Source organism: Peromyscus eremicus, chromosome 20, assembly GCF_949786415.1.
Source record: "Peromyscus eremicus chromosome 20, PerEre_H2_v1, whole genome shotgun sequence".
NCBI classification, from domain to species: domain Eukaryota; kingdom Metazoa; phylum Chordata; class Mammalia; order Rodentia; family Cricetidae; genus Peromyscus; species Peromyscus eremicus.
In genome coordinates this window covers 19,260,876-19,274,753 of record NC_081436.1, presented here as the reverse complement: position 1 = coordinate 19,274,753, position 13,878 = coordinate 19,260,876, and the positions used below count along the sequence as shown (strand labels likewise).

Below are 13,878 nucleotides of genomic sequence, written 5' to 3'. Positions count from 1 at the left end.
AGATGTGTCTTAGCTTGTTCTGTCTTTTCTCCCCTAACAAAATGGACAGGAAGAGGGCAGTGGCCTGGGCACAGAGCAACCTGGAGATATCCAGAGAGGCCCTGGGATTACATCCCCCTCCAGGAAGCCACCTGCTGTAGCTGGAAGTTTCTCTGGTCCCACCCAGCCCCGCAGTCCCGCAGCCACTTATAAAACAGTCACTCAGAGGCTTATGTTAATTACAAACTGTATGGCCAATGGCTTAAGTTTCTTGCTAGCTAGCTCTATTATCTTAAATGAACCCATTTCTATTAACCTATGTATTGCCACGTGGCCATGGTGGTTGGCTGGCACGTAGCTCCTTGGGCAGCAGGCTGGCATCTCCTCTGCCTCTGCCTCTCTTCTTCCTCTACCTCTCTTGCATTTCCTGCCTGGCTATAACCTGACTCGCCATAGGCCAGAGCAACTTCTTTATTAACCAATCATAGCAACACATATTCACAGCATACAGGAAGACATCCCAGAGCACTTCCCCTTTTCTGTCTAATTAAAAAGGAAGGTTTTAACTTTAACATAGTAAAATTACATATAATAGAACAGTAGTCAAGCAAGAGTTACAGTTACAATATCTGGTCTATTTTTATTTGGTAAAATCAAAGAAAATATTCTATTATCTATCCTATATTTGTAAGTCTAAAGTTTCATATCTAATTTATCTTTTATCATAACCAAGGAAAATTACAATTATAACTATCTAGTTTTCAACTACATCAAAGACCCCAGAAGGATATAATGTTACCTAAGTAAACAGGAAGTGCATTGTATACAAGTTCCAAATTCTAGATATACCCCCCACAAAAAAAAGCTAAACAAAGGAAATTAGATTCGGGGTTCTTGTTTGAAAAAAAAGAGGATATAGATATGATAAGATAAAAGGTAGATTATTGAATCTACTCTGAAAAGAAAAAAATCTTATCATATCATAGATATGATAAGATTTTTAAAAAGTAGATTATTGAGGGCTGGAGAGATGGCTCAGAGGTTAAGAGCACTGCCTGTTCTTCCAGAGGTCCTGAGTTCAATTCCCAGCAACCACATGGTGGCTCACAACCATCTATAATGAGATCTGGTGCGCTCTTCTGGTGTGCAGGCATGCATGCAGATAGAACACTGTATACATAAATAAATAAACCTTTTTTAAAAAGTAGATTATTGAATCTACTTTTAAAAAGGCAACTACTAGTTTTAAATATTTTACATTGGATTGGATTTTTTATATTGTACACAAATTATGTATATTGATACAAATATGAGATTGATTTTGTTAGAAAATACTGTACATATATTTCTAATCTTGTTCAAGGTATTGTACCTATGCAGCTCATTTAACAATGTAATGCAAATTGCTAGTCCTTGAAAGTTATTATTACCAACTAATTAGGTTATAAGAAATGCAAGTTAATAGTCATTACAATCAAACTTGTAGTCATATTAGGTATGTTTTCAAGGTCAAACAGAAATATATTTTAGATAAACAGATCATCTTCAAACACTTCAGAGATCTACAGAATATGGCATTTAAGACGTTTTAATAACATAGGTTATTTTTTAATGACAATGAGACATGTCTGCTTCTGGCAGCACCAGTCTACTTCAAAGAAGATGATGGGCATTGAAGAAACTCCTTATGGAGTTTACTTTCTTTGTGGTAAAAGTTAGCCAATGGGCAAGAAAGTGCCCTTGCCTCAACTGCTGATAGTATGCTGTCCAAAACAGACAAGCAGGATACAAAAGAAAAGACTGCCGAACCTTGCCAAGACAAGGTAGGAAGGCCCTTCAGAAAATCCTGCTTCAGGTGGGCAGTGGTGGCTCATGCCTTTAATCCCAGCACTCAGGAGGCAGAGGCAGGCAGATCTCTGTGAGTTCAAGGCCAGCCTGGGTTACAGAGTGATTTCCAGGAAAGGCTCCAAAGCTACACAGAGAAACCCTGTCAAAAAAAAAAAAGAAAGAAAGAAAGAAAACAAGCAAGAAAATCCTGCTTCCTAGATGAGTCTGTCAGATATGCTAGACCTGTAGGCCAAAGATGGATGCCCCAACGTTGCAGAGAAATCTTGGATACCTGTCCAGGCAGCCAGCTGTTTCTGTCATTTCTCACATTTTTTGGAAGTTACTTGTTTGCACTTCCTGCTTACTCAGTTAATATTATTTCCTTCTCGGGTCTCTGAGGGAGTTGAAGACTAGATAGTTATAGTTTTCCTTGTTACTAACTGAAGAAGTGTAAAATGTATAAGATTGAAAGACATCAAAAGATATTTTTGGTTGGTAATACAAGTTAAGATAAAAAGTGAATTAGGTACAATATTTTGGACTCACCAAGATAGGATAAATAATGGAGTTTTTTGTCTGACTCTGTCAATGTTAATGGACTAGATATTGTTGATATATTTGTTTCCTCTATATATTGTATATAGTTATTGTACTTATTGTATATAGTTTTTCTTATATTAGTTATAACCTTCTTTTTTATTTTAGACAAAAAAGGGGAAATGTGGTGATATATTGTATACCCCAATAAAGCTTGCCTGGGGATCAGAGAACAAAATCAGCCACTAAATTAGACATAGAGGTCAGGCAGTGGTGGCACACACCTTTAATCCTATCTCTCGGGAGGCAGAGATCATCTGGAGCTCTGTGAGTTCTAGGCCACACTGGGAACAGAGCCAGACATGGTGGCACACACCTTTAATCCCAGCACTTGAGATCTCGTGCCCTCGCTTGGGACGCACACACTCCTTTAATCCCAGGAAGTGATGTCTGGGCATAGAAAGGTATACAAGGCGTGAGGAAACAGGAACTCACTTTCTTGACTGAGGATTCGGTAGAGGTAAGAACTTGTGGCTGGCCTGTTCTGCTTCTCTGATCTTTCAGCTTTCACCACAATATCTGGCTCTGGGTTTTTTGTTATAAGACCTTTTAAGAGTCGTGTTACAACCTGCCCACCCAAGAAGCACAGGGCCTGGCATGGGCAAGAGGCCAGGTGTTTTTGCCAATAACTCAGCAACCTCGCTGAGCTGGGAGTTGGGCTCAGAGCTCCTGGGGGATGAGCCACAGCCATGGGCAGGCATGAGCACACAGGACGAGGCAAGGACAGGGTTCCGGGGGTTCACACGTGTGGTTGGCCTAGCCCAGTGCACGGCTAGCAAGCCGGAGGTTCAAGGCCCGGTTCTCAGAAGCAGCTGTCCCCAGCTGGCGGGGACCAGAGTCTGCGCTGGTGACAGATGGGCTGCAGAGGGAGCAGGAAGCATGTGTGAGTTAAGGCTTGGAGTCTGGTGAAGGTAAGGTGCACCACAGGGGGCAGCCCTTACAGGAGGCAGGCTACTTTGTCCCCAGCCCTCTGAGGAAGGTCTCAAGCCCTCAGCAGGACCAATATCAGAACTCCATGGTGGCTTTTCCTAAGAGGACAGGGACAGGGAGGGATGGAATCACTAGGTCTCCTGCAGCAGGGAAGCAGTTAGAAGATGGACCAGCAGGCCCTAGCCACATGGAGCCAGACTTGAGGCTTCGGGTGGGAATCTATGCCAACCACAGAGCTGTGATAAAGATCCCCAGCAGAATGCCTAGACTGAGCAGTGTGACTGGCTAAAAGACCCCAGACACGGGGTAGCACACACAGCAATGAACACGCAGACATGTCTCCCCAGGTGGATGGGCAGAAGGACATGGGATGCATGCTGGTCACTAGCTATTAGGTGCTGGACACTAGATGGATGCTGTGTGGTAGGTGCTAGGTTCTGAGTTCTGTGAATTGGGTGCTGGGTACTGAGTGCTGGGTAGTGAATGCGGGCAGCATGCTTACGTCCTGACAAACACTCCAGCCCTTCTCCCCCAGCCTCACCTGACCAGCCTGAGCAGCTGTGACTTTGCCATGGAGTAGACCTCACGGGCTGCACTCTTCAGGAGGCCCTGCATCCAGCACAGGTCAGCTGGCATTTCAGGCAGCCAGAGCAGCAGTCTGTGAAAGGGACAGTGTCAGCTTGCCAGGGTGCCGGGGGACAGTCCCAGAGCAGGGGTGGTCCCTGCATTCCAGAAAACAGCTGGAGAGAGGGGAAAGGGACAGTGCCTAGACTGGGTGAGGAGATCTCAGGATGGCCCCATGGGTCACATCGATGGCAGGATGTCCAGAAGTGGACTTTGAACTTTGGGGAGGGATGGACGTTGGCGTCAGCCTCCACAGAGTTCCAGTGAGAAGAATGGGGTAGAAAGGGGAGGGTGTCATGGGATGCTAGCTTGGCAGCTGCTCCACTATGCAGCCTGGAGAGTCAGAAAAAAATCCTCTCTGGGCCTCAGCTTTCCTCTCCTGTCAAATGGGGACCATCTGCCTATAGTCCCTTACCCTCCCTATCTCCACCCATCCTTCTTCCTGGCCCGTATCATTCATCCATGTTCCCTCCAGAGGCCAGTGCCTTCTCCTGTTCTAAATGCCCTGTGGGTGGATTTTTAGGAAATACCAAGGGTGAACATGGTGTATTCTGGGCTGACTCCGGCAGGCTCACACTATAGAAGTGGCTAGATTTCTACATTTTCATTTCAGCTCATGGTTTCAGTAAACAGCTCTGCGTGGGGTGAATGTGTCAGGAGGAAGGTCTCTCCCACCGGTACTGACCTGTCACTAACTCGAGACTCCTGGGGCTCCCCATCATAGACTTTCTAAAGAAAAGCCATTTTAGAAACACCGCCCTAGGGTCTGGTGTTGGAGCACAGCGCTGGAGTCCTAGGCTGAGGAAACCTTGGGTTCAAAACCACTCTGGATTACATAGCAAGATCCTATCTCAAAGAAAAAAACCTCCCATCTCCCTATAGTACCTCTTTGTCTAGATGAAGCTCATTCACCTGACCGCAGACCCCGTGTGTCTGTCCCCGACCACTCTCCAGCCCCATCTCATACGGACACCAGCTTTCACTCCAGCCACACCTCCCCTTGGGTTCCTTGAATGTGCCTGGCTCCCTTCTACCCCAGGACCTTTGCACATGATGTCCTGTCCACCTGGAAGGCCTTGCCTTTCTCTTTGCCTGATGGACTGTATGTAGCCCATCCTTAGTACTGCAGCTCAGATGCCATCACCTGCCTTCTCTGGACAAACAGTTCTGAGTATGGCTAGCTCAGAGCTGATGTGGCTCTCTCCTAGAAGTTGAAATGCACAGGGGCACGTGGGATGGTTGTGAGCTGTGTGCTCCACCAGGCCAGGAGCAAGGTTGGGGGCAGCCTGCCTCTCTGGCCTCTAAGCTAACACCTGGTCCCTGGTCAGTCCTCAGCAGCTGATGAGTGAACCGATGAAGCAAGGCTGAATGCTCGGCACGGGGGCTCAGCTGCAGCCAGATTGACCTCCTTCAGGTCCTTGTTTTTGGAAAATGTGCTGTGACCCCAGAGAGGTCAAGAAAGCTGGCCTAGACCACACAGCCAATCTGAGATAGATCAGCTGGGAGAGTTGCCAGGGGTGGCACGTAGTCACCGAGGCTCTGACCATGGGGCAAAGGCAAATCGTCATTAAACAGTTTAGGCACTAGCCAAGATTCTGGATAGCCAGCCACACCACCTCCCTACCAGTCAGTCCTCTTTGGCAAAACCTACTCTGCAATGGGCCAGCCCACAGCAGGTAGTGTGGGGAAGGCAGGTGCCTGCCAGCTCTATTTCCAGCCGCCCTCACCAGCCCTCGGCCCAGGTCACCTCACCTCCTGCTCCGGAAGTAGACATACTCAAAAGGCAGCGTGCAGGGCAGTAGCAGGTAGGTCAGTGCCCTCCCTGGCACGGAGCACTGGAATTGAGCCCAGAAGTCTCGCTGGCAAGCCTTTCTCAGTGCTGCAAGACAAGGAGAGGCCCACAGCCCCTTGGGACCCTCAGGCTGTTGAGCAGCCTCCCCTAGCCAGCCTGGGGTCACCCTGGGACCACCAAGCGCTAGGGTCCCAAGAGATGTAGACAGTATCCCCCCTCAGCATCTCCACACTGATGGAGCCATCGCCGCCAGCAGGGGTCGCCATATACACACCCTCTCAACCCACTGAGACACACCACCCCCTACAGAGGAGGAGAGGAAGAAGGTTCAGAGTGCCTAGGGAGAGTCTCCTCCAGGAAGAAGCAGAGCCAAGCCAGCCTTGAGGCCTGCCAGGCTCCTGTCCTGAGCTCTATCCTCCTCTCTTCCTACCAGATGTCTGTCGTGGTGCCTTGGATAAGCAACCATCCCTAGGCCTTTCTCACAGTAACAGCTTCAGAGCAGCTGTGAGCACAGCATCCACGTGTGGCCAGCTCCAACCCCCTTGTTCACCAGGCTAAGCAGGGTGGGAGGGACTGGTCCGGGCAAGAGGCAGAAGGCCACTCCAGACTGCTGGGAGCTCAGACTACACTACAGCTCGGGTTTGAGCAACAAGGTCTGAGGTTTGCAGCCAAGGGGACGACACCCAACTCCTTCTATCCCCTAGTCACAGGAAATGGGTCCCCAGCAGAACATTCCTAAAGGCAGTGAGTGGGAACCTAGGGTGTCTAAGCATTAGAATTACTCTCCCAGTCCCTACCCCAGCCAGCTGCTGTGCACAGGGGCGATAGCCACACCCCACTGATTCCAGATTCAGAAGCTGGACCTAGGGCTCAGTGCAGACTAAATCCTTCAGGATACACGTTAATGTTCTGTCTTTATCTCTTGCTTCCTACGTGTCCCCATTGTCTCTTCTTGGGCCTTCACTATCCGCTCAACCTCTTTGGCCTCTGCCCTCCCCACTAGCTTCACGGCACCTCCAGGGCTGCCCAGCTGTGGCTTGAATAAGAATGATCCCCAGAGGGTCATCTATTTGAATACTTGCTCCTTGTTTGGTGGAACTGTTTGGGAAGGATGAGGGGTGTGGCCTTGTTGGAGGAGGTGTGTCACTGGGGGTAAGCTTGAGCTTTCAAAAGTTTCACACCAGGCCCGTTGTGCTCTGTGTCTCCTACATGCAATTTGAGATGTGAGCACTTAGCTATTTCTGCCAGCATCATGGAACTGGAAGACCAATTAAACACTGTCTTTTATAAGTTGCCTTGGTCATTATGTTTTGTCACAGCAACATACAAGTAACCAAGACACCAGCTCTCTCCTCCCACCTATCCAGTCCACCCCAAGTTCACGTCTGCTGTGTCACCCAACCATTATGCTGTAACCCCAGAGACCGACCAGCTCAGCCTCTCCAGCCCCAGGGCCTTTGCACACGTGATGTCCTCGGCCCAAACTCTCATCCTTCCATCTCTGACTGGCAGCCCCTGTTTGAAGTGTCTCTGGGATGTCACGTACCACACGTGCCTGTGATTGTCTCTAGGTACCTCACTGTGGCCTGGGCACAGACCTGGCTTTCCCAGCCACAGACCTAGGCTCAATACCCCAATGGCAGACAGGAAAACCAGCTGAGTTCCTTCTCTTCTCAGAGTCTCAGTTTCCCCACCAGTGAAATAGTGCCAGGTTGTAATCAGGAGTAAAGGGTACAGAAAAAGTGTGCCCCAGCCACACTTGACGTTTAGTAGGGGCTTTAGGAGATGTGAGCATTCAGGCAGGTGAGTGGTGTGAGAAAGGGCAGTACCAGCCTCCAGCTCCGGCGACAGCAGCTCGAAGTCGGCCACATCCTTGACCAGCACATTGGGGATGTCCCACCTGATAGTCAGGGTAAGCTTCTGGTCCTGGTCATAGTCAGCACTCCTGGGCCCCTCCATGAGGGCTGGAGGCTCCTTCGATACCAGTGACCACAGCACTGGCTCCTTGGTGAGTCCTGGAGTGAGAGGGAGAAGATCTGACAGTTGGTGCAGTGGCAGCCTCCAGGAGAAATGGTGTCTAACTAGCCACACGTCTCGGTGCTCAAACCACCTCCAGGACTCAGGCTGCAGGATGGACCCCAGTGGGGCCCTGCCCTGCTGTCTAGCCTGCTCCAGAGCCCCAGAGGCATAGCTCTGTTCTCAAATGATGTCCAACTCTCACCTGCCAGCCCTGTGAGCCTCAGCCCCTCTGCCTCAGTTTCCCTCTGCAAAGGAAACTTGAGGGCTGCTGCAGTGAGAGTTAAATGCACTGTTCTCCAGCTCTGGCCTGGAACGAGGTGCTGTAGGTTGGGGTGGAATGCGGGCATCGAGGGTGGGTCTGGAGCCCATAGTCTGGGTTCATCTTTCAACCTTGTCTTACAGGGACACAGCTTTCCAGCCCTAGAGACCATGCACCTCCTGCCAGCTGACAATACCTTGGAGTATAGCTCTCCTCCATCATCTGCCTCTGTCTTCCCATCACAACCAGGCACTCCACAGCTTGTCCCAACCCAGCTCAGCTGTCGCCTCTAGAAAGCTCTCCCTGCTTGCTCTCTCCATCCCAGGCCAAGATGAAATCTTTCCCTGCCCCATCTCATTACAAAAAGAGCCTCTGCCACCCACAGCCCACCTCTATCACTCTGCCTCGGTCTTTGGAGGGTCCAGAATGGGACCCAGAAGACTCCTTTCAGTCTCTCTAGTGTGGTTAGGCCACCCACAGAGCAGGCACTGAGGTCCTAGGGTTCAAACACCAGAGAGTCGAAGTCCACCTGACACCATCCATTACTGCCCTCTGTCACCTACCCCGTCTCTCCAGGAACCTCAGAGCATCCAGATAACCTTGTCTGCAGTAATCAGCCACCACCTGGGACACACAGAGCAGAAGAGGACAGAACTTGGGCTTCTCTAGTGACAAGCCATGGGCTGAAGACATGTCAGCAGATGGGCACATCCCCAGCCCAGCCTGCTGCCCCAGTGACCCCCTGCAGAGCTTAAGAACCCCAGAGACCCAGTACAGCTCAGGGAGACCCAGACTGTGCACACGGCAAAGATCTGCTCCCGACGTCCCCTCCCATCAGCCAGCTCACTCCTTACCTAGAGCTCAGGCACCTGCCTGCCTCTGAGGTCCTCCCTCTAGTAGACAGAGTGACAAAGCCTGAGTCAGGGTCACTGGGGTCTCCACTGGCTCCCCACAAGCCCAGGGCAGCCCCTTCCCCTTCCCCTCCATAGGAGATGTGGCATGGAGTGAAAGTGGAATACCAAGGACAACTCTGTGGAGTCATCTCTCGGCTTCCACCTATGGAGGTTGGTTCCTGGAATCAAACTCAGTCACCAGGCTTGCCCGGCAGGTGCCTTTATGGACTTGCTCTGCGTATGTGTGTTTGTGTGTGTGTGTGTGTGTTTGTGTGTGTTTGTGTGTGTGTGTGTGTGTGTGTGTGCACTTAGCAATTAAAAACACTGGCTGCTCCTGAGGAGGAGAAGAGTTCAAATGCCAGCATCCACGCTGAGTGTCTCACAACTGCCTGTAACTCCAGTTCTCCAGTTCCATGGGTCCAGTGTCTCCTGGCCTCTGTGGGTACCGCATTCACACTCACGCATTTACGTGCGTGCGCGCGCACACACACACATAAATAGAAATAATAAATCCAGAAAAAGGACTGGAAATAACCACCTCTGTTCACAGAGTACAGGCCACAGCTGGACTCTAGCCCTCACCCAGGAAGAGGCAGAAGAGGCAGAGCCCACCTGAGCTCAGGTTTCTGCTCCAAGGCTTGTGTGAAACTGAAGCTGAGGGGAGGGGTCATGGGCAAGGACTATGCAGGGTTACCTACCTCAGGCTTGGGGGGGAACAGGGATATGAACCCCTGAAAGAAGTTCTTGGTAGAGATCTGGAAACTGGCATTGAAGGCGGTTAGCTCATACAGACTGCCTGAATTGCTCTGGGGACAGATGTCCGCCGTTCCGTGGAAGGGCGAGATGGTGATGGTGGTGGGGGAATCGGAGAAGGGCAGGTTGTTGCTCAGAGCTCCATCAATGTAGCGCTGCAAGGCAGAGAGGCAGTGGGCCACACCGTCTTCCTCACACCCTCACCACTGACTGGTGTCCATATCCCCCTCCAGCCTAGGTGCTGAGCCTCTTTAGGTGAAGCTTGGCACACAGTAGGTGCTCACGGGAGGGAGGTGGTGTCCTCGCTCTTAACTCCACCTCTGGACAAACTCTTGTTCCAGCTGCCTGGAGCTCAGAGTGGGATGCACACGGGGGCCCTTCCCGAACACACTCACCTCTCCTCTGAAGGCCGGAGGGATTGTCCCACAATACAAAGGGAAATACAAGGAACAGATCAGGGCCTGGAAGACAAGACCATCATCCTCACTCCGTGTCCCACACCTGTTCTCATGCACGTAGCTGCGTGCTCAAATGAAGAACAGAGGAACACAGGCCACCTTCCTCTCTCTGCAGAGGGCACTCCAGTTGCCTGGAGACTACAGGTGGGATGCCCCCTACTATATAAACTAAGGCACCAGTACCAACCCTGGGTCCGGCAGGAAGGTGCCACCAATAACCTCTGTGTATCTCCCAAAGAATGTTCTCAGAGTTGATCCAAACAGATGCTCCTCTGAGGAGGACTGCCAGGCTCTCCCTCCCCACAAGAGATACCATCTCCCAATAAAAGCCCTGACAAGACCTGCTGGTGCGGGGGGTGGGAGTAGAGAGGATGCTTTGTTTATAGATTGATCTGGTGAACCCCCATGCTGGTCTCGCTGTAATTGGGCTGTGCACGCTGTCCTGTGTCATAGGATGCTTACTTAGCATTATCCCTTGTGTCACCTGCTAGATGCCAGCAGCATGCAGAGTGTGGCAGGCGAGGATGGTTCCAGCATGGTCAACTATGCTGGGGGGCAAGGCGGGGCAGGACCGTGAAAATACTGCAAACCTAGGGCTCCAAGTTCACAGAACACAGCCCCTCACCTGACAACCCTGGAAGACCCTGACACAGTCCTGGTGCTGAGGGTTTAGAATATGAGTGAGCCCATCCTTCCCACAGATGGACGCAGTTGATGACAGCTGAGATTCAATGAGTACCTTGAAGGTACTGTCCGGGGGAGCACATCGGGACAGGGTCTGAAGTCCCTCCCTGGGCATCAGCCTACAGCAAGTGACACCCCTCAGGCACACTGAGAACCACACACCTGTGTTCCAACAGCTGCTGGCTGAGGTTGCCCCAGTGTCCGGTACAGGGCACCAAGATAAGGCTGGGTATATGCGGACCTCAGGGGCAGACAGAGACCAATATAGGAAGGATGGGCAGAGCTGCACTGAAGGACGCCGGGAGTCTTCACACTGGACTGAGGTCCTCCCAGCATGGAGACCCATCTCCCTTCAGAGCTTTTTCCCTATGGCCCTGCTCAGCTTTCCTGATCCCTCAAGCCAGTGCCTGTCAGATCAGAACAGACCCCATTCCTTCCCTGCCTTGGTCTCCTGATTGCGTTTGACATAGGCTCTTTCCTAACCCCTTCCTGTGAGGTGTGCTTATTGGATACAAGTGTGGAGAAGGCAAGGGTTCTCATCTGTGGCCCCTCCCTGACAAATATCGCAGCGTACAACAGTGCCCACACATGATAGATGCTCAGTAAATGTTTGCTCTGGCAACCAGAAAGCATTTGGATGGGGGTGGGTGGGGCGGGGAGGACACCTCTGGAATGAGCAACCCTAGGTGACCTGACTATGGAAGCTGACCGCCCCTGAGCCTGCCCTAGGAACACCTCAGGTTCCTCTCCAACCCATCTGCTAGAGAGCCTTGGACTGAGACCAGTCCTGGATACAGTCTAGCTCCTGCTGCATCCCCCAACACACACACACACACACACACACACAGAGAGAGAGAGAGAGAGAGAGAGAGAGAGAGAGAGAGAGAGAGAGAGAGAGAGAAACCCCTGGGCTCACTCTATTATTTGACGGGCCTCAGGTCATAACCCAGCATCAGCTCACCTGGATGAGTTCATCCCTAGTGGCAAAATCAGTCACTATGCAGTTCTTCCCATCAGGCCATCGGGTCATGGAGATGCCCAGCCTCTGGGAGGCCAGGATGTGGCAATTGTCTGGTAGGGTGTCCTGAAGCTGTTTCCTGATTTGCTCAATGGGGCCATAGGCCGGGTGGAAGATGCCCAGGCTCAGACGCTCCACATGCTTCACCATGCCCAAGAGATTGGAGCAGCTGTAGTCTGCAGGGTGGTGAGGGCTAAGGTCTCAGCTACCTGGAACCACCGAAGGCCGCCCACACCCGCCAAAAGCCTACCTTCCTCAGGGATGCCTGGGAGTCAGAACGTAAAATCTCCCGTCCTGGATATTAGTGGCCTTAGGGATAGTATCTTAAATCTGAAGCCAGGACCCCATCTTTAGAGATAGAAGTGACCACAGTCCTCAGATTCAGAGGCTGGGTGTAAAGCCCTGGGATTGGGGGAGGGCATGTTGCTAGGTTCAGCTCCCTGAGGACCTCGAGACCTCCCCCAAGCACCTGTCGACATGCCGCAGACGATAGTCATGGCGTTGAGTGCGCCTGCGGAGGAGCCATAGAAGCAACGGGCGCCCTGGAGGATGCGCGGCGCGCGCTGGTGCAGACACTGGGTGGCGCCCACGTGGTAGAGGCCCAAGAAACCCGAGCCTGCGAAGGACAAGCTCCAGCCGCCCTCTGCCTCCAGGAAGTGCATAGTAGGGCTCTTGGAACACCCAGCTGCAGACACCGCAGCCTGGATGTAGCGCAGGAGCTGGAAGGACGCTCGCCGGTGCCAATGGACTGGGACCAGACAGGGATGGGGATGGAGCTCTGGGGTGGCGCAGCAGGGTGGCCCCGCCCTAGGCCAAGCAAGTGAGGGGCTGGCACAGCCACCCTCTCCAGGTGTGCACAGCTGCGCCCAGAATCATTACAAGCTACAAGCACCCTGGCCTGGCCCGCACGCCCACCCTGTTCCAGATTGCAGTAGCCTAACCTCAGGGTGTCTGCGTTTCGAAAGACGAAATGGAGGCACAATCAGGAAGAGTCAAGCCTGACCCGCAGGGCCTAACTTGTGAGGCCAGGGGTCAGGGGCCAGCAAGACACACGTGGGAGGCTGTAGGCCTGGGATCTGGGCTCAGCAGGGAAAGGTTGCCATAGAACAATGCGTCCAGATGCGCCAATGTCTCCAGATGCGCCAACCCCCCTCACTGCAGTCACCCAGAAGTCGCCTAGCAGGGACCAGGCTCACAAGTGCACATGTCTGAACAAGTGAGGTGAGGTATGTGCTCGCTTCGGCAGCACATATACAAGTGAGGTGAGGTGCTTACACAGCCAAAGTCATCACATGGAAGTCAGGCCAGGCATGCCAATGGGCGCAGGGGGCGTGGGGGGGGAGGCGGGGGCGGGGGGAATGAAGCATACACCAGGATGTCAAGAAGAGGAAGGCAGCAGCAGAGTGCGGGGTGGTGAGCAAAGAGGACCCCAGTACAGAAATGGGATGAGTGGAACCCAGTGGGACCCACACTGGGCACCGGAGGACCTTACAAGTAGCCAATAAGGACAGATTGCGCTACACCGCAGGCTACCTGGTGCAAACATTTCCCCAAACTGGCTCTGAGCTCCAGCTAGGTGGCTCATCCTGCAAAAGTGTTGCCAGCCCCGACCATCCGAGTTTCCACCTCCAGGATCCGAACGGCAGAGGGAGAGAGAGTGCTGACTCCTATTGGTTGTCCTCTGAGCTCCACACATGCCACACGCACCCACCCACCTCCCTACACACACACACAAAGATAAATGTAACTTAAATGTAAACAGCACTCTGTGATGTAAAAAGAATATAAGTCACAGGTGAAACGTCCTAGAGGGCGTGGCTCTGGGGAGTCCCGGGCCATAGAAGAAGGGAAGCGACCTCAACTGTATCCAGGGGCTGAGAGCAGGCGGGTGGTCCGCAGCAGGGCTAGGCAGGGTCTCCCTGCACCATCCCCACTAAAGCAGCCGGAGCTGACAGTAGGCCTTCAGGACTCACAGAACTCCCCTTCAGGGCAAGGAGCCTCTGGGGGCGTGTTTCCAGATCCAGTGAGAGTCTGAGGATCAGATG

The 13,878-nt window shown here is 52.1% G+C and overlaps 1 protein-coding gene across 1 annotated transcript; it reads right to left on the bottom strand.

Annotated features, from left to right (window-relative positions):
* Positions 1 to 3,157: 3,157 nt before the first annotated feature.
* Positions 3,158 to 12,495, bottom strand: Pnpla5 (patatin like phospholipase domain containing 5). Its single transcript, XM_059247312.1, has 9 exons — positions 12,303 to 12,495; positions 11,777 to 12,009; positions 10,069 to 10,134; positions 9,619 to 9,828; positions 8,591 to 8,651; positions 7,579 to 7,764; positions 5,710 to 5,836; positions 3,875 to 3,991; positions 3,158 to 3,262 (listed from the first exon to the last, which is right to left on the bottom strand). Exons 1-9 carry the CDS (start codon positions 12,493 to 12,495, stop codon positions 3,160 to 3,162), a joined length of 1,296 nt encoding a protein of 431 aa, XP_059103295.1. The 3' UTR covers positions 3,158 to 3,159.
* Between the last annotated feature and the right edge of the window lie 1,383 nt (positions 12,496 to 13,878).

What these genes read in the sequence shown, in the direction of transcription:
- Pnpla5 (XM_059247312.1), bottom strand. Translation starts at nt 12,495, where the DNA reads ATGCACTTCCTGGAGGCAGAGGGCGGCTGGAGCTTGTCCTTCGCAGGC. An exon ending in GAGGTTCCTGGAGAGACGGG is followed by an intron (nt 7,765 to 8,590) that starts GTAGGTGACAGA and finishes CTCTCACTCCAG; the next exon opens with GACTCACCAAGGAGCCAGTG. An exon ending in GTCGCCGGAGCTGGAGGCTG is followed by an intron (nt 5,837 to 7,578) that starts GTACTGCCCTTT and finishes CTTGTCTTGCAG; the next exon opens with CACTGAGAAAGGCTTGCCAG.